The sequence below is a fragment of the Sceloporus occidentalis genome, unplaced genomic scaffold (assembly GCF_023333645.1).
Source record: "Sceloporus occidentalis isolate IW3139 unplaced genomic scaffold, rSceOcc1.0.p SCAF_2, whole genome shotgun sequence".
Taxonomy (NCBI): domain Eukaryota; kingdom Metazoa; phylum Chordata; class Lepidosauria; order Squamata; family Phrynosomatidae; genus Sceloporus; species Sceloporus occidentalis.
In genome coordinates, this window is record NW_028316982.1 from 174,085,311 (window position 1) to 174,105,894 (window position 20,584).

Genomic DNA, 20,584 nt, shown 5'->3' on the forward strand with positions numbered 1-20,584 from the left:
GGAAGTCCAGTAGGGGGGCCTGGAATTCTTTGGAGAATAGAATGGCACAGCATGTGGCTTATTGGTTGTGCTAGTACTAATATGCTATGCCTTTTGAAGAAGAACAGATTCTTTTCCACTTATGGAAATGTTTTAAAGGCTATGGATAAGCTTTGAGGCTGAGATGGAAAAGGTGGTGGATGGGTAGGTGCATCAAACAAGTGAGCAGCAAGCAGAAACCCCAGGTGAGGTTAAATTTACAGGGAAAATTACTAGCAAGGAGTACTAGAGATGCAACCATGACTACATTTTTATCTTTGATTGATGCAAACTGGAGGAAAGCAAACCCAGTCAACAGTAGGTAGCATTTTATGGCTTCCTCCCTCTCTGCTTTTTCAAGATATTGCTTAGATGTGGCAAACAATATATAAATTGATTAATGCTACTGCTACCACCATTATTTAATACATCTTATGAAGTAGGCTTTTATCTGTGGAAATACATGGCAGAATTAATTTGTTAGTCTTTAAGGTGCTGCAGAACTTTGTTCAGATTAAGAAAAGGATATATTGTCTTTTGTCTCTACCCTCAAGAGTAACACTCCATTTGTGCTTTGACACCTTAGGATGCACCCACTTGGAAACTTTCTGCCATATTTGCAATGTCTCTGAACCACAAACATAGGAAGTGTATGGCCACTTCCTCTTTCTTCTCATGATAACAAGACACTGGATGAACAGCTCTTTGTAAACCCTCATAATTCAGACAGTTACAGTTTCTAGGTCTCAGGATGTCAAATGAATGCTTAGGAAATTTCTGTACTACTCTAGCTCTCTAGGCGGTGCTGGAAGAAGAGAAAATTTTATTTTTATGTGATCTGGTTGTAGAACACAAGCCTCCTGGGACAAGGCAATACTTGTCAGAAAGCAGAAGACTGGAGATAAAAGGAGAAAGACCTTTATTTATTTACTAGATTGTCTAACCTATCACACTAATTTGGAGATTGTACATTTAAAAAAATAAAAATATATATCAGATTTAAACAAAACAATTCTCGTTTCTACTTAGCCTAAATCTACAGATACAGAAGTAGACTTTATGGGGATTATCGCACAGTGTTTTCCTACTGGGCTGGGCACGGGATGTAACCTGAATGGAACAAATGTTATCACACAGCCCAGTTCTCATTTGGTTCTCAGCCTGCACTCCATCCACAATTCTTCTGTTCCTGGTCAAAAACAGGAAAATTCCGTTCATAGCCGACATTACCACTTTTGTGCCATTGCAGGTGATGTGGGTGTGATAATCCTATCAGTTTCAATCCTTCATTATGTTCTGAGTGATTGGGACTACCTCCTCCACTTGCATCCTAGAATATCCTCAAAATGGCAGGCTCACTCTTATATATTTATTGTTTTATGTACAGCGCTGTGCAAATCTACAGCGCAATAATAATAATAATAATAATAATAATAATAATAATTCTTTCGGTGGTGACACAAGGAGGGTGACGCAAGTAATTTTATTTTCCCCTCATTGTTTTAATTTTTCTCTTTAAAAAAATATAGTCATTATTGCATTATGTTAATGAGAAAAAACAATGCATGCTCGTGACCAAAACATTTTGGTGGCATTCCTTCAAATGCCAACATTGGGGGCATGGTGTTTGCAGTACTACAAACCTCACAGCAACAGTATGCATGCACAAAAAAGGGATGTGTTATGAATGACCCGAGTGCCATTACCATTAGAACAGCAAAGGGTGTGCGATAGTATTTGTTGTCATCACATCAACATTGTACTATTATGAGTCAAATGCAGTAATACCCGTTCCCATATTGTTAGTTTACAGAGAGTTTCTGAGACATGATTGGAATATCATGAATACTAGTGTGATAATCTCCATAGATATACAGGATTCCTATGTCTAGAATAGCTGTCATGTTCTATAGTGATAAATGCAGGAATAAGTTCAGTACGAGAATAATATAATGTTGCTTTCCCTGGACCTCATCAAAGTGTGGACTTTTTGCATTAGCCCCAGACAATATAGTCAGTGACCACCAGTGATGGGGCATAATTCTTATTCCCATTTTATACACCATTCATTCTGTGGCAACATTGATTATAGTCAGGACAAACAAACAATATGCCATTAAGAGTACCAGGTTGATGAAATCTTTGTAATGGCTACAGGTTCTGAAAAACACCCATGTTCAAATTCCCACTCATCTATGCAGTTCTCTGGGGCCTTGTCTACATGGATGTTATACCCAGAGTTCCCCCAGGCTTGCTGCATCCTGCTTAGATGAGACAGTGCCAAATGCCCATATGGGGTTAGGACTGTCTTCATGACACCTGCGCCTGATTCGGGGCTTTCTCCCTTTCACATTTTAAAAATTCATCTTTTGTGCAGGTTTTCAGGGGGGAGTGTTTCAGAGATGGTTTCCTTTTCATTCACAGTCCCTGTTCATCACCTGATGTCACTGCTGTGGTTGCAAGTCCCTCTGAGGCTGTGAAACTGCCCACTTCATATTTCCAGCTGACATAAGGATCTGGAGTTTAGAAGTAGTGAGATATTCAAGGTTGTACAGTGGTGGCATTAAGGCTGCAGTGCTACCTTATTCTTGCCATCTGCTGAAAATTCAAACATCTCTTTTTAAACAATCTGCAAATAGGAATTAGAGAGAATCTAGGGCTACTAGGACGTGCAGTCCAACAGCATCAGGAGGGGCCAGACTCCCAACCCTGCTTAAATGAAATGATGTGAAGCAATCTCTTCAGGCACGGGGACTTATTTTCTTCTCTCTAATTCCTGTTTGCAGATTGTTTAAAAAGAGATGTTTGAATTTTCAGCAGGTGGCAATAATAAGGTAGCACTGCAGCTTTAATGCCACCACTCTACAGCCTTGAATACCTCACCACTTCTAAACTCCCTGGTGGCATAGTGGTTAAATGCCTGTACTGCAGCCACTCACTCAAAACCATAAGTTCAATACCAGCGAAAGGGCTCAAGCTTGACTCAGGCTGCCATCCTCCCGATATCGCTAAAATGAGTATCCAGATTGTTGGGAGCAATTAACTAACAGTTGTAAACCGCTTAGACACTGTTAGTTCAGTATGAAGTGGTATATAAATGAAGCTGCTTGTTTTATTTGTTTGTTCTGACCTCAGAGCAACTCATATCTGCAGAGCAACTCAGCAAGGACACTCATAGGGACTGCATGGGAAGGCAGCCTCCCAGTGTCACCATGTTTTGCTCTGGATTTTCTGGAAACACTAAATTGGGTCCAATCATTGTGTAAATAGCCTGGACCCAATTTAGAATTTGGGAGATGAATCATGTAAACTACACACTGCCAGTGCAGAGGGAATTTGAGATATATAGGCAATGTAGACAAGCCCTATGATGAAGTCATGCCTAGCTATCAAAGTGGGCAGAGAGCATGTCCCATCCTCATCAGCCATCTTAGAATACTAGCAGATAAAATAGCTGATTACAGATGCCTCCCTCTTCTCTGCCGAGGTTTTCTGAGATTAGGAAAGCTGAGAAATCCCACACCTCATGGCTGTTAATTATCCTTCCCCATGTCAATTTGTAATTAATATTACTGTAACTGGATCTGTAGCCTATCTGAAAATTATTGAAAGGTGGGTGAAAAGCGTGTTTATTCCTGACTAATGAGGAAAAATAGAAAAAATAATGTTGGCGCTAAGGACTAGAGGTAGGTAGAGACTAGGTAACCCAGCATGTTACCTGGTTAGGTAGTTCCTGCTGCCCATAATGAGACCAGCCAGAAACGATGGAAACTTTAGCATCTTCAAGTTCTTTTCAGCCAATTCTTGTGATAAAGAAGAAGTCATGGACGCTGCAGTACCGCCTTTCCTTTTTACTTTAGTTATCTCTGACAGCATCACATACCAGTGTAAGTTCTTCCCCCCTTAAGTCCTGCAAAAAAATGCAGTCGCCCCGATAGCGGGGCAGACTGCTTTGCCGCTGCAGCGCGGCAAAACTACAAGCCCCAGAGTGCTCTGGGGCTTGCCTCGGCTCCTGATTGGCTGGTGGGGCCGGAAGGGGCGGCCCTTCCGGCCCAGGGACGCTCTAGGAGCCGGGCTTGCTGGTGCAGGGCTTCCGGTCCTCCAAGGCTGCCCATTGGTGGGCTCGGCCTTGGGGGCGGGGCCCCGCAAAGGACACAGAGGGGAGGGGCCGAGCAGTATATATTGCTGCTCGGAGGCCTCTCCGCCTCAGTCGGCGCTTGGCTCCGAGCAGAGCGGAGCCAAGCTTGGAAGGGAGCTAGCCTCGAGCTTCTCCCTTCCTTTGGAGGCCGACAGGGCCGAGGTTGGTGGGGTGGTGTGGTTCGGGGAGGTTCCCTCCCCAGATCCCCATTCCATCGGGCGCATTTGCCTTGGTCCGCGGCCTCCATTTTGCCGGCTTCTCGGCGGCCCGGCGGCCATTGGGGTAAGTTCCCCCACCCCCTAGGGTGCCTGCTGGGGGCAGGAGGCGCCATTTAGGGCCTTAATTTGGCGCCAGGCCTTTATTTTAGGCCCCAGTTTTGGCGGGAGCCGCCATTTTGAGCTCCTTTTTTGGCGGGAGCGCCATTTTGTTCCCCCTTTTTGGCGGGAGCGCCATTTTGAATGCTTAATTTTGGCGGGAATAGCCATTGCAGTAATAAAGGGGCCTTATTATTATTGTTTTTCACCCCTTTTAACCCTTGGGGTTAATTTTGCAGTACTTGGACACTGTCCTTTAGTGCCAATTAGCTTGGACATTTGCTGTGTGGGGACCTTTCCACACCTTGATCATTTCTGCTTGCCAGTGCCTGTGACTGTGTACTACATTTTTAGCAGTTGCCTGTTTTTTACATCTGTACAAGATGTCTCCAAAAAGGTCAAAGAGGATTGAGGCTCGCAGGGCTCGGTCGGTTAAAAATCCTCATGTTTTGCTGAGTAGGTCTCAGGCATGGGTCCCTCATTACTACATTTGCACATGCTGGCCCGCACAGTGTGAGCAATCCTCCTGTGGCAGACATTGCACAGCCAGCTGTTCCTGCTGGGATGAATCCAGATGCTATTGCCAACTTATCCAGATCCATCACCGAATTCATTCAGCATGCTGTTGATGCTGGTCGGATGCCTCACCCATCGACGCCTGCAGTTCCAGTTCTTCAGCCAAGACATCAGGATGCTAGTGTGTCTGTACAGCCATCCACTTCTGCAGCTATTCAAGACCCCCGGTCGTCCGGCCCTGGTTCCCGTCGACGGGAGGTTCAGCTTTCCAGCTCATCCAGCTCTTCGAGTTCCAGTTCATCATCATCGTCATCGGACGAGGATGACCTTTCCGGAGTGTCAGCGACACAGCGGCGCCGGGACAAGAAGAGAAAGCGCAAGGCCAAGAGGAAACGACGGAGAGCGCGGAAGGCTGGTTCGGTCCAATCAGCTTCTACAGGTGGTTTTCACCCTGATGTGCCAGTGGGTAGGGATGGCTTTTGGGTTGACCATGCTATGGTCCCGGGTTTGCCGCGGTGGGCCATTAAGAAGCAAGCTTGGCGACCTGGGGTGCAAGGTGTTTGGGTTGATCCGCTAGCAGCTGAGTTCCCGGTTTGCTCTCCCGGAGAGCGCCCTCCTGGAGCCCATCTGTCGAAGAAGATACGTAACAACATTCTTCGAGGTTGCTACGTGGATGTTTTCACCTTGCTGCAGCCTAAAGGAAAGGAGGCGGTTGCAGTCACTTCAACTAAAAAGAACAGGCATGAGCCCAAGGTTGCTCCGGCTGAGCCTACTTTTTCTAATTGGTTGGAGGGCTTTACCATCTTTGCCGCTGTAGTGTCCATGGCGTTCCCTGAGCGTGCTTGGCATTTGCTTAGCCATCTGTTGAACGTGCAGCGCGCCAGGGCTTTCGCTGGAGATGCAGCTGCTATTTCCTATGATGCTGCATTTCGCCAACACGCATCTCAGAACTCTCGTGAACGTTGGGACCTTCTTCATCACGAGATTTGGCTCTTGGAAGTGGGCACGTCAGCGAGGCCCAAGGGCTCTCAAAAAGGGCCTGTTAAAAAGGACTCCAAGTTTCTATCTTGTTGGGACTACAATTCTAGTCGTTGTACCCGTGTTAATTGTAAATATGAGCATTGCTGTTCCATTTGTAGAGGGTCCCACCCTAAATCTTCTTGTTCCCGTCCTGCTCAAGCTTCCCAGCCCTTTCGAGGCGGGCGCCCTGCTTCTGCAACCACCGGAAAAGGCGATGGGGCCGGGGGGCCGAGCGCCGGTCAAGCAGGGAGCCAAAAATAATTCGGTTGTTCCCACCCAGGCATTTTCGTTAGCCTTTTCTCCGGTAAATCCCAAGGTTCTTATTCCATTGCTGGAAGCTTATCCTGATAAGCAAGCTGCCTCTTATTTGGCCAATGGTTTTGTATTTGGGTTTAGGATTCCTGTTTCAGGTCATTTGGCACATTGGTTTCCCAAGAACTTGCTATCTGCCAGATCCATGCCTGAGGTACTCCGTTTAAAGATCAACAAGGAGATCCAGGCGGGGCGGGTTGCTGGCCCATTCCCTGCACCTCCTTTCGATAATTTTCATATCTCTCCTTTGGGTGTCGTACCCAAGAAAGCTCCTGGGGAGTTCAGGATAATTCATCACCTCTCTCACCCCCCAGGGTCTTCTGTCAATGATGCCATCCCTGATGAGCTTTGCTCAGTTAAATACGCTTCCTTTGATCATGCAGTTCGCTTAGTCAGGTCCTGCGGCCCAGGTGCACTTATGGCCAAGTGTGACATTCAGTCAGCCTTTAGACTCCTTCCGGTTCATCCGGGCGATTTTCATTTCCTTGGTTTCCAATTTGAAGGTCAATTTTACTTTGACAAGGCTATGCCTATGGGTTGCTCCATAAGTTGCTCAGCATTTGAAACCTTTAGCACCTTTTTGGAGTGGGAGTTAAAGCATAGGGCGTCTTCTTCTTTGGTTACACATTATCTGGATGATTTTATGTTTGTGGGACCTGCTAATTCTAACATGTGTCTGGATTTATTAACTGCCTTTTCTTCCCTAGCTGCGGAAATTGGGGTTCCGCTTGCGGCTGACAAGACAGAGGGTCCAGCTAATGCTATGTCCTTTCTAGGCATTCAGTTAGATTCAGTCAATGGTTTTTCTTCTTTACCTCATTCAAAAATTGGTGTGCTGTGCGAACTTTTAGAGCAGGCCCTCCAGGCTCCCAAGCTCACGCTAAAGCAGGTACAATCCCTGCTGGGACATCTTAATTTTGCATGCAAGGTGGTGGCTCCTGGCAGAGCTTTTTGTGCTAGATTAGCCAGATCTTTAGCAGGTCCGCGGCTGCCTCACCATCACATTAGGATCACTAAAGGTGTTAAGGATGACCTTCGCATTTGGCTCCAATTTCTCAAGAGTTTCAACGGTATTGCCATTTGGCAGAGAACCTGGCACATTAATGACTCTTTGCAGGTTCATTCAGATGCAGCTGGGAGCATCGGTTTCGGTTTATTTTTCAATGGCCACTGGTGTGCTGAGCGCTGGCCTGAGGCCTGGCAAGGGTCAGACATTCTCAGAGATCTGACATTCTTGGAATTTTTTCCCATTGTTGTGGCCATTCAAATTTGGTGCACTCTATTTTCAAACAAAAGAGTCCTTTTCTGGTGCGACAACCAAGCTGTGGTGTCAATTATCAACAAGCAGTCAGCAAAATCCCCCAGGGTCGTGAGTTTGTTAAGGAAGTTTGTGTTGTGTTGTTTGATTAACAATATTTCCTTCCTAGCTAAACATGTTCATGGAATAGATAACGGCATTGCTGATGCAATTTCTCGTTTTCAGTTTCAGCGATTTCGACAATTAGCCCCAGAGGCAGACCTTCAACCTACCCCATGTCCTGCTTCCATGTGGGAGGTTGGCTGTCAGAAATAATGGATGGGATTTTGGGATCCATTGCTCCTTCCACGTTAAAGACTTACAAAAATGCCATAAGAAAGCTGTCAGATTATTTTAATGACTCCGGAAATCAGCACGTTTGGCCTTTGTCTACCGAGGTGGTGTTGCGTTTTTTAGTTTGGTTACGCCACAATAAGGTGGCTCCTAAGACAATGTCCATCCATTTGGCTGGTATTTCTTTTTTCTCTAAGGCTGGGGGATTTGCCGATCCATGTGCCTCTTTTTTGGTAAAAAGGACAGTTGAAGGTTGGAAGCGTGCTTATGCTGTTAATAAGGACACAAGACGTCCTATTTGTTTACATTTGCTCGGTAAAATTTGTGCTACTCTTCCTGTCATTTGTTCTTCTAAATACGAAGTTCAGCTGTTTTGTGCTGCATTTGCAGTGGCATTTTTTGGCGCCTTTCGTTTAGGCGAATTAGTTGCTGGGTCCAAGAGCGATTTGTCTGGCAGGGCACTGCGTGCTTCTGACTTAAATTTTATAAAGCACGGTGTCTCTTTAACTTTGCGTCGCTCCAAGTGCGACCAGTTAGGGGTTGGTCAGAATGTGGTGCTACGTCGCTTTCGTGGCTCCCCTGTTTGCCCAGTTAAAGCTCTTCGATTCTTCTGGAATGTTAGGCCTTCGTTGGCCGAATTTCTTTTCATACATGTGGATGGTTCTCCCCTGACAAGATACCAGTTTGTTTCTGTGCTCAGAATGGTCATTTCAAGTTTGGGACTCCCTGCCAGGGAGTTTGGTGGACATTCTTTTCGGATTGGTGCGGCCACTGCGGCCTCTGGGGCTGGCATGCCTGCCAGGGATATCAAGCAAGTGGGACGCTGGAGATCCAAGGCCTTTGTTGGCTACGTTCGCCCACATTTGGATCAATGTGGCGGACATTAAATCGCTCTTGGCAGGGTTGGCGGCAGGCCTCTGAGTAGGCCTTTTGTGGCGGCAGCATAGGCCAGGATCTGAACGTTGGTGGTACCAGGGCTATGGAGTTCTGGTTTGGGAGTCACAAGGTACCCGGGGGCGATGAGCGAAGGCGTCTGGCCATTGCGGGGGCCAGAACGCAGGTGCGCCTCCCGGTGACTAGGGGCTTTGTGAATTGGAGAACGCAAGGCATGGTTTGCGCTCAAGCGGTGTTCCTTAGCCCCTAGGTCATCCCAAGCACCGGGTAGGGACCCGGCTTTGGATAATCAATCAACAGGGTGGTTGTTTGATTGCACAGATCCTGACCTTATGCTTTGTGCCAACCTTACCAATGGTTTAATAAAGTTGTGGCCTTTCTCCCATATCGGTGTTCTGTGGTTATTTTGACAAGCACATGCAAGGCAACAGGAAGCTGTCTTGGGTCAGTCTGCTCCAACGTTCCAAGGAAACAGGTGAACTGTATCACCACTTCTAGCCCTTGTTCTTGTTGCTGTTGTCTGCCTTCAAGTAATTTCCAACTTATGGCAACCTTAAGGTGAACCTATAATGAGTTTTTCTTGGCAAGATTTGTTCAAAGGAAGTTTGCCATTGCCTTCCCCTAAGAACATGTGATTTGCACAAGGTCACCCAGTGGGTTTCATGGCCAAGCTGGGAATCAAATCCTGGTCTCCAAAGTTGTAGTCCAACACTCAAACCACTATGTCGTGTTGGGTCTCTTAGCCCTAGAGGTGAGAAAAGTTAGGTTTTTGAACTGCAACTCCTAGTAGGGATTTAACACACGGGAGACTTCCCGTGAGTAAATTGACATGAAATTGTTAGAAATTGTAAAAGAAGCGTGATCAATGTTCACACCCCTGTGTGCTTCTCCTGTGAGTAAATTGTCGTGGAGGCGTTGGGACTCTTGTTATTGCCAAATGGCAGCTCCATGACAATTTACTGATGGGAGAAGAGAGCTCGGATGCCTCCATGATGAATTTACTCACAAGAGAAGCATGTGGGGGTGTGAACCCCAATCATGTTTATTTTACAATTTCTAATGATTTCATGGTGATTTAGGTGCGGGACAGACCATCCAAAAAGGACAGTCTCCTGGTGCCTAGTTTTGGTCCGTGGGGAAGCCGCAGCCTCCAGACAGTGGGACTTCTCCACAGACCAAAAAGAACTCGCAAAAAGCGGGTTCTTCTTACAACGCCATTATGATGTCGCAGTGCACCAATGGCGCACTCATGGCGTCATAATGGTGCTGCGATGTGTGGATGCTATGCACCCGGCACATAATGATGGTGGTGCCCATCTGTACAGGGTGCCGCCAATTTGACGCCCTTGTCATGTGCGAGGGGCAAGGGGGGTCTAGAAGTGCCACCCCTCGCACGTGACGAGGGCGTCCTTTCGCGCCCGTCTGGTCTGGGGCTTACTCACAGAAAGCCTGTAAAGTCTCTAGAATCCAACAACTCCTGGTTGTGGGATTCTTGTAATCTCAAAAGTAAACTTCCCAAGCTCTGCCCCATAATCCTCTCTTATCCAGGTAGGCTCCGCTTCTGACATGAGGATCTGGTAAACAGTGTACACCATTTAACAATTCATCTGTCAAAGCTTTATTATTTAATAAAATGCAAGTGACCAGTTTGCCTTCCAGATGTCAAAATGGGTATAAAGAATGTTGGTGGATGTTAAATTTTGAACCAGTTACATGAGTATGTTATCTACTAACCATGCAATTAATAGCTATTCACATAATTATTTATCCACTTATGATTCTCAATTATCATTAAATCATACTCTCTGGTGTACTCATTGGTTCACATGACATAAGCATATTCAAATTGCAAAGCAGCCACAAACCTCCACTTGTTTTCAAGCTGTTTGATGCAGAGTTGACATGTTTTTGGCATGAACAGGAGATAATGTTCTTTTCTGAAGCTGATACAAGGCAGAACAGTCTGTGCTTAACCAGATGCAAATACCCATCTGGTGCATGTTTACCTGTATCAAGCTTTCTTTGACATAGACTGTGGACAGCTTCACCAGTTTATAATTTGCAGAATATTTTTCAGTTCATCCTTCAGGCTAAACCCTTCAGAGTTCTTACAGTGTTTAATCAAAGTGTCCCAGGAAAGCCACCTCAAAATATTCTGTTGGCTATGGCAAAGAACAAGCTGATGCTCCATCCCATTCCAAGTGCAAAATCTTTCTTCAAGAGAGAGGATGGGACAACATTCTCTATCATGACTTGAAGATAACAGATTAACTAAAGGGAGTACAGGGCAGGCTATCTGGCATTCAGCACTCCTGTTATTTCCAGCCAGCGCCTGTTATCCTGAGCAACTGCCTCACTTTGTCTAAAAGTAGAGCCAGTCCTGTTTCCCATTGCTTCTGTTCCTAAGGCATAGTTTGATAGCACATGATGCTGATGACTTACTGAAATTATGTGGGCCTCACTCTGGATCTTGGGAGCAAAATTGCCTGGGAACCCCACGTACACTGCTTTCGACTTCTTTTGTAGAATAAAATGAAATATAATTCCATTAATCAAATGGCTACATAACAAAGATGGGTCTCTGAGTTCTAGGTTCATTTCTATCTACAGGGGTACTCTCCTCTTGTCATAACATCTTTGTTCTTTTTGAAGTCATAGCTAAGAATATGTATCTCCATAAGAACAAGCATTTATTTTAATGTAACAACAAAGAGGGAAAAGCCATGATTAGACCATCTAGTTCAGGACTGAGGCCTGTTACAGACTGGCAAAATAAAGCTGCTTCGGGTCTCTTTGGAGGTATGCTGTTTAAATGATGCATGCATCCTAAGAATCCGGAAGCTGCACCAAAAGCTGCACTCCAGTGCTTAGGAATGGAGTGTGGCTTTGGTGCGACCTCCGAACTCTTAGGACCTATGCATCATTTAAATAGCATACCTCCAAAGAGACCCGAAGCAGCTTTATTTTGGCAGTCTGTAACAGGCCTGAGCTTCCCACAATGTCCAACCATAAATATTAAAGGAGCCCAGAAACAAGAATTCTTCTGCTGTTACTCCCTAGCAGTTATGCATTGTGTTTTGTGATGCACCGTGTCATTATATAGTTTGTTCTCCATCTTCATTTCTGTCCTCAGAATGGATCTATTGCATCTTTTCTAGTGAAGCAGGTGACTGCAATCTTCTATAAAGGCTGGTTGCTAGTCACCTTGAAACCTATTTAACATTTAATGTATGAGCTTGATTTTTAGTTTGCTAAAATTATTCTATCCCTGGAAAACATTTATTAACATTTAAAAATATCTGAAGACTTAAAATGAAGGAAGATTTCTTTGGTGGTAGACTCTTTCAGATATCTTTAATCAGATGACTATATAAAAAAAGACAAGTCCAGCATCAGAAAACAAAACAAAACACATTGGCAACAGAATAAGGAGAGTTGTTGGAGGACTGATGACATGTTCAATCGGGCTGCAGAAGAGGGAGCATATGCATAATAACTTTCCTTTATACAACAGCTGCTGATAGGTGTCTTGTGTATTTACACTCGGCAGGCAGTACAATCAAAGGAAAGCAAAGGAAGGTATGTTTTTCTCACTCATCTTCACAAAGCAAGTACCAAAGTCTTTGGGGAAGAAGAAATGGAACATCTTTATTTGTTCCTATGGCTAATCTTATAACAACAGCAATTCACTGACCGCCATATTACATTCACATGGCAAATTTAATTGCATTTGAATCCTGAAGGTGCTGCCAAAGTCTAATTAAGTTGCCGGAAACCTTGGCCATATTTTTAGTCAAAAGCTGATACAAACAGAAGGAGACTGTAGAATGTAATAATAATAATAATAATAATAATAATAATAATAATTTATTTATATCCCACCTCTCCCTTCCGGGATCTAGGTGGGTAACAACAGTCCAATAAACCAGATATACGAACAATAATAAAATTTCCCTAATTCTCTTAACCCTCCCTCCTTCTGCTAAAATTACACATAAACATCAAGACACAATACAATATACATGGTACAGTGTACTTAGTTACAAATTTTGTAACTAAGAATCGACACAGGTCAAATTATTCCAAGAGACCATCAGGAGAGGCGGTGAAAGAGTGAATAGATCAATTTGGTTAATTCAGCTGGAGGTTAGTCTGGAAAGACCCGCCGGAAGAGATCCGTCTTTATCTCATTGCTCTCCATCTTGTATGTACATTCAAGAAGGGTTAAAGACCACTTTCAGTCTGCATATTGGGTACATTTGGAGTATTCTTCCCTAGTGCCTTCTCCCTTTATCAGATTTACCCTTCCACCAAAATATGCTCTATAATTGCAAAGCCCTTACTTTTAGATGGTGCCAGTTTAAATACACATGAAAATTTGTGTGATAAAAAAAAAAAACACATCTTGTCTCTGTACACGTACCTAAAGAACAGCCTGATCCTTCAGAATTGTTGGCCATCTCTTAAGTGAAAATAATTCTAATCTGCTGCACAAGACGTTTTCAGTCTATTTAATAGACTTAGATATAATTGGTCAAACAGATATAAATAGACACAACATATTAAATCTTCGTTAAACAAGGTCAGTTCATGCTCTTTTAATTACATTATGATTTCTCCTATGATATGCAAATACCATAATATTTTTTTTCTGAACATATTTTGTGGACTTAATTATGGACTTCAATATTTTTCTCTAGAGGAGTGTCAGATTTACTGTGTAGGGTATTAGCAAAATGTTGCCAATGTTGACATGGGGATAGATATTAAAGGAAAGTATAGATAAGAGGATCATTGAATTGAACAGTATCTTATCTCTTGTCCTTGCCTGTATGTGTAATGTCATGTAACTGACAACCTTTAGATAAAGGTTTATTTTTAAAAGATTTGTTAATTTTATGAGAAATCTTAAATGAGAATTTTTTTTTGAAGGGCCCTCTATTTCTGATAGAGAAATTGGAGACTTATATGAGAAGGATAAACAAACTTGGGTGCCAGAAAGAAAGTTCATACTCTTTTTTTTTTGTAGATACTTCCTTGTGTTACAGTTCAGCCTCAAATCTATCTTTCATATGCAGCTTATTTTATAAACCACTAATGTAATCACTGTTTAAAAGCATGAAGGTCTTTTTTTTTTAAAAAAAGGAAAAAAATAATTTTCATTATCCTATTTTTCTTTTTGAAAACCTAATTGTACCATGGTTTTGACAGCTAAATAAATGGATTTTATTAAAAAGATGATTATACACTCAAATTATTTAGTATTCCTTTTTTATTATCTACTGTAGACTCTACTGGGAACTGTGAGTTTCTTTTCTTCATTTCCAGCATTGATTCTTGCATTAGATGGTTACATTGAATAATTAATATACTTCCAGTGATTGATGATTTGCATGGCCAGAATATTAGGTTATCAATCATGGCCCACTTGTTCTAATGTAATCATATTGAAAATGTGTCAAAATCTGTTTACTCAATGATGACAACAGAAGTAAGCAATGCTCAAGGTGTGCCAGACGCTTCAGCAGGAAATAGCCTGGTTGAACATTCATAATTCAGAGATTATGAGTTCCTCAAATTGATGTAACAAAAGCCTGGAGCCCTTGGTGAGAGTTATCAGTTCCAATAAAATAAGCCCTTTTTTCAGTTTGAAAATAGTCCTGATTCCTTTGCCTTTTATCAGCTGCTTAGTGACTCCCTTAGACTACAGTGGAAAGTAATTATGTTCAAAGCTGTACAGTGCAGAGCAACTTTTTAAAAATATGAAATGCAACTGAAAATGTTTTGAAATCAGAAAAATCTCTGCAATTCTTTTTCTTACTGGTGGAGAACAAAGGCCTCATCATGCCTTCTATAGGTTCTCTTTTTCTCTAGATCACCCACAAAGTAGAAATTCTGAATTCAATGCACAACTTTTTAGTTCAATCATATTTACACTGTTTTTTCATGCAATTCATGCAAAATCCAAGGCATACTGCTGCCTGATGCAAAGGTCAAACTGTACCTTCCCTGCCTGGTAACTGAATTTCCCCCAAGAGTGGCTGTAGAACAACATCCACCTTATAACACTGGACTACCTTAGGAACCACAAGGCAAGTATTCCTTGCACACACTTGCCTCTATACCCCAAGTACATTCATTAACTGATTTTTATCCAAGTTAACCTGTTTGTTAGTGGCCTAAATACCCTAAAGGCACCAGATCCCATCTGATCTTGGAAGCTACACAGGGGCAGCCCTGGTTAGTAACTGGATGGGACACCACCAACAAATATCAGGTGTTGTAGGTAATATTTCAGAGGATGATACTGACAAAATTACTTCTGAATATTTTTTGCCTAAGAAAACTCTATCGGATTAATGGGTCACCATACTTTGATGGGTGACATATACAACCTATTCTTTTAACACTGCCCTTTTCTTTTCCCACCTTTTTTTGACAAATATTGAAATGTTGAGTGGGAAGAATATCAACCAGCCTCTTTGAAACAGACACAAAGTCTTGTTGCCAACAATTAATCATTAAAAGCTTGCTTGAATTAAAAGGTCTTTACCTGCTGGCGAAAGGAGAGAAGAAGGAGAGGGGGCCAACCTAGGCTGTGGAACTCCAGAGAAAGGCTCTTCTCTGGGTCTTCACCAGATGGACCCAGGATCTGAAGACTGGCAGATGCAGTCTATACAAATAAAGGGAAGAAACCTACTCAGAAAGCCACACTAAAATAGTCTAGCAGAATCAAACATCCCCAAAGTTTGCTACTTTAGGAAAGTGATATGATGCAAAGTATATACAGGTTGAGTATCCTTTATCCAAAATGCTTGGGACCAGAAGCCTTTTGTGTTTTGGATTTTTAAAATTTTTTTGGAATACCTGTATTTGTATATACATAATATACAACAAGAGAGCCAGGGTAGTTTGAGCATTGGACTACGACTCTGAAGATCAGGGTTCGATTCCCCACTGGAGCATGGAAACCTCATGGTGACCTGGGGCAAGTCACACTCGCTTAACCTTAAAGGATGGTAATGGCAACCCCCTCTGAACAAACTTGCCAAGAAAACCCTATGGCGCCTTAGAGTTACCATATTTTTTCAGGAGCCAACATGGTGTAGTGGTTTGAGCCTTGGACTGACTCTGGGGATCAGGATTTGAAACCCTGCTTGGCCATGAAAACTCACTGGGTGATCCTAGGCAAGTTACAGTCTCTCGGCTTCAGAGGATGACAATGACAAAACCCCTCTGACAAACTTGCCAAGAAAACCCTGTGATAGGGTTGTCATAAGTCAAAAACAACTTTGAGGCAAACAACACACACACAACATACAACACACAACACAAGTAATGTAGTATGTACTGCATTTATGAGGTTTGAGAGAGATGTGGCTAGAATGAACCTGAGGATGTGTGAAATGGCTTGAATCCAAGTGTGGTGCTCTGTGCAAATCCAAGCCTCTTGCTGTTTCACAGATCCTCAGGTTGTTTCTGCAGCCTCATGTCTTCTTTGTTTGCTACTTGTGTTGTACGAGACACGAGGGTGGAGAGATACTGAGGATCTGAGAGATGAGTGCTGAAGCAGCTGACTCAAAGTCTGTTGGCTGTTGGCAAAACATGTCAGTTTTGGAAGGATTTTGGATTTCAGATTTCTTTATTCCGAATGCACAACCTATACAATTGGCCCTCCTCATTTGCAGTGTTGACTTTTGCAGATTTGATTATTTGTGTTTTTTATTAATATGTTCTCTTTAGGAATCTCTAGGTCCTCCATTGCAACTCTACAAGATGTTGACCATAGAGTTGTGCTGGAGAACCTAGAGGTTCCTACAGAAAACACTTCTCTAGGCATTTGTAGGTCCTCCAACATGTTTCTATGATCAATCTCTGGCAGATGTTGACTATAGAGTTGCTCTGGAGAACCTAGAGATGCCTAGAGAGGTGTTCTCTCAGGTAAAAACAATAGTGGTATTTTTTATTTGTGTTTTTTCCACATTCACAGGGTCCTTCACCCCCTAACCTCAGAGAATGTGGAGGGACCACTGTATTAGCTTTTTAGGCTTTTTGGGCTGAGCAAATCTAGAGACAGACTCTATATTATAGAAAGTACATTGGATGGGTTAATAGCATAGTGCCCTCTCATTCTATAACCAAAGAGGGGGGAAAAAACAATTTAACATGAGACCGTTGTTGTTGTTGTTATTTTGTGCCTTCAAGTTGTTTCTGATTTATGGTGGCCGTGTCACAGGATTTTCTTGCAAGATTAGCTCAGAGGAGGTTTGCCATTGCCTTCTCCTGAGACTGAGAGTGTGTATCTTGTGCAAGGTTATGCAGTGGGTTTCATTGACAAGTGAAGAATTGAAACCTGTTCTCTAATGTCATAGTCCAACACTCAGACCACTATGCCACACTGGCTACTGTACTATAAACTGCACTATAAACACTATTCTGTTTTGGAAGCTTGCAAACCTAAATGAACTGTGACGTGAATCCAATACATGTAGTAATAGAAATGAGCTAACTTCCATTTACAGGCACTCCCTAGAAGCTCTTTGTTATATTAGATGTAGTATCTGTGACAGGTACAGTACCTGTTGTGACTACTAGCACATTTCCTGATCATTCATGAGCCTTTTGTGGAACTTTGCAGAAATTTGTCTGAATTGCTCTAAACCCTAGCATGTATTATTTTCTGCACTAGAACGATCATGTCATTAGGGCTTTTGAAGCAAGTGTCAGCCACTTGGAATTTGATGTTCCCAGTGCCATGCTGATGTGTCACTGCCCTCTTTTGTAAGTCTTCCTCCTTGTTGGTGGTGGTGACTCATGTTGTTAACAGTTCCTTACAAAGCTGTGCAGCATGCTATCAAAAGTGCCTGTGTGTATGTCTATTATGTGTACCTGTTATGTTGATAGTGAGCACAGTCTGGCACTTGAAGCTATAATGATAGCTTCATGGGAGATATTCTGTCATAGTTTTTCCAACTACAGCACTGTCTTCTTGTTGTGTGCATTTAAGTTTCTTCTGACCTATGACGACCCTAAGCCAAAACTAGCACTTTTTAAAAATGAGATTTGTTCAGAGCGATTTGTCTTTGCCATTGCCGTTCTTTGAGGCTGAGAGAATGTGATTTGCCCAAAGTCACAAGTAGGTTTCCATGGGCAGGTGAAGATTCGAACTCTAGTCTGCAGATTTATAGTCCAGTGCTTAAATCATTACACCCTTAGTGCTCTAGTGCACTATCTTTAGAACTGCTAATATCAAGTATTTTATATATTTCATATAATTTTGCAAATAGCTGCTCTATGAGGTACTACACATTAGATATAAAATGAAAGCTATCAAAACCAAAATTACTTTATGTATTGATAGTGTCTCCCTGTTAAATTTTGCTATATTCTAATTGCAACAACCTCCCTAGTCTAACCTTTCTCCTCTTTACTCTGATACTCCTCTTTAATGATATATTGGTGGGTTATAGACCGCCATTTCGGACGTCCTCAGGACGTCCCATTTTTAAAAAGGGGCGTCTCTTCTAGATGCCCCTTTCCCTATCACGGACTCAGTCCGTGACAAATGGCGGCGGCTGTTCCACACGGCCGCCGCCATGTTTACGTCTTGGACGCATAGCGTCCAGACGGGTCATGGCGGTTATGATGTCGTGGGTGCGCCATGGGCGCCTAGCGACGTCATAACGGCGCCGTAGGAAGAAGCTCCATTTTGGAGCTTCTTTTTTGCTCCGTGAGGGAGTCGCGTGGTTTGTATGCTGTGACTCCCTCGCGGAGCAAATAGCAGCACCGGGAGACCGCCACAAAGGAGCGGTTTGTAACGCCTCATACTTTCTTTTAAAAACCAAAGCCATATTTTTATATACCTTTTAAGACTGTGTGACAAGATGACATTCCAATAATTTTAAGAGTCCTTAAATAAATTCTTACAATAAGCACCAAACTGCACTATTATAATAAGCACCAAATAAGCACTATTTCCCACAATTTGTTGACGTAATACCATGTTGAAGAGGTGGGAGATGGCATGTAAACAAACTAAGTGTGTGGAAGGATTATTTTGTTGGACTGCAACTCCCAGAATCCCCAAGCTAGCATAACAAATCAAATATTATCTTCTTTATGTTTGGATAAGAAGTGAATAAATAAATAAATTTCCTCATTGTTCATACATAGCCAAGTTCTATACTAACAAATGTCAAGAGTCTAGAACTAAGCTTCCACATCAAGTCCTATGATTGATAGCAAATTCAAATAACATCCATCATATTCTGAGACTGCTTAGCCCCATGGTGTCTCTGAAGCCCTGTTAGCAATCCATGTGATGATAAAGAGCTACCCCTTGGGAGTTTCTTTGAACAGGACATTTCCTTCCTTTGTCAAGATCCAAATCAAAAGGCTCCATGCATGCATATTTTCCAACCTAATGATACAGTAATCAGAGTTTAAAATGTCATATCAAGATGATTGTTTGAATTATTTAAAATAATACAGCACAAGGTTGACATCCCTATCGTATCTTCTTGATCAAGCTTTATGTTAGGCCTGTTTCATTCACCACCCACCCTCTGTAAACACACAGAAGAGCCCTTAAGGTGTCAGGATGACACATCTTTAGAACGGGACACAGAATTTGAATGTTATTATTAACCTTCATTTATAAAGCGCTGTAAATTTACATGGCACTGTACATACAATGTTCTCTGCCATACACATATTTCAATTTCCAGGTTCCTTTCCACATTACAACGATATGTATCCTTGGGTGTTTTCAACTTTATTTGTACAGAAATTTTCAAAATGATAGAAAGGAAGTACAGTTTCTTAAGTGGACTTTGATTTTACTTATTTTGTGAAACACTGGGTCTGTTAAAGATTGAATACAGAATAGACAAGACTGCAACTGGAGTCAAATTAGCTCTTAGTCCCAGGGTTAAACTGGTGCCAGCATACTGTTGGTGCTGGCAAATGCATAACATCTGTGGAAGCAGTCAGACATTTTTCAATGGGGAATGGCCATATTCAGGTCAATACTGCAGAGGTTGAATTATGAATCTAGGGCTGTTGAGCATGGATCTATATGGTCACTGATATCTGGTCACAGATGTGAATTGTATATTTTGCATTGGTAGGGTGACCAGATATCATAACTGCAAAGGAGGACAAAGCACTTCAAAATGGAGGATATTTAAGAAAAATGTAGGACGTTACAAAATAAAAGCTAAAAACACTAATATAAATATTAATTCATGCTTCTTAGTCATGCCCCAAATGTAGGACATTTTGGAATTCATGTTGGACAGAAGGCTGAAATGTGGGATGTATACTGGAAAAAGAGGATGTCTGGTCACCCTGTACATTGGTGCACACTGCTGTGGCACATTGTACCATGCTCATGCAAACATGCATCTCCATATGGCATTGCAATTCATGAATGAGGTGGCACTGAATAAGCCCACATGCATCAATTTACACATCTTCTCCTCAGACCAGGATCTTTGCCTGGTTGTTTTTTGTGACCTGAGCCAGGTTTCACACCAGTCTGGCTATGATATATTCATTTTTTTGTTGTTGGCTCTGTGATTTAATGGATGGCAACAGCTTTGTGACTGATAATAATACCGTTCACCCTCAGCCTGTCTCCTGTTGCTTCACAACTTTTCTGTATTTGTTCTTAGCTGTTCATTCATGGTGAGGGCAAATTAGTGGCCAAGCATATGTCTTTTCTTCCTCTCATGTGATTTCCTTCCCCCTCCCTTACCAGTCAGCATGGCTTATGCTCAA

General features: G+C 42.6%; 1 protein-coding gene across 1 annotated transcript; it reads left to right on the forward strand.

Moving 5' to 3' along the window:
* The first annotated feature begins 6,463 nt into the window (after positions 1 to 6,463).
* LOC149319355 (uncharacterized) lies at positions 6,464 to 8,159 on the forward strand. The gene is made up of 2 exons (XM_089508415.1): positions 6,464 to 7,463; positions 8,107 to 8,159. The coding sequence occupies exons 1-2, from the start codon at positions 6,464 to 6,466 to the stop codon at positions 8,157 to 8,159; spliced, it is 1,053 nt and encodes a 350-aa protein (XP_089364541.1).
* The last annotated feature ends 12,425 nt before the right edge of the window (positions 8,160 to 20,584 follow it).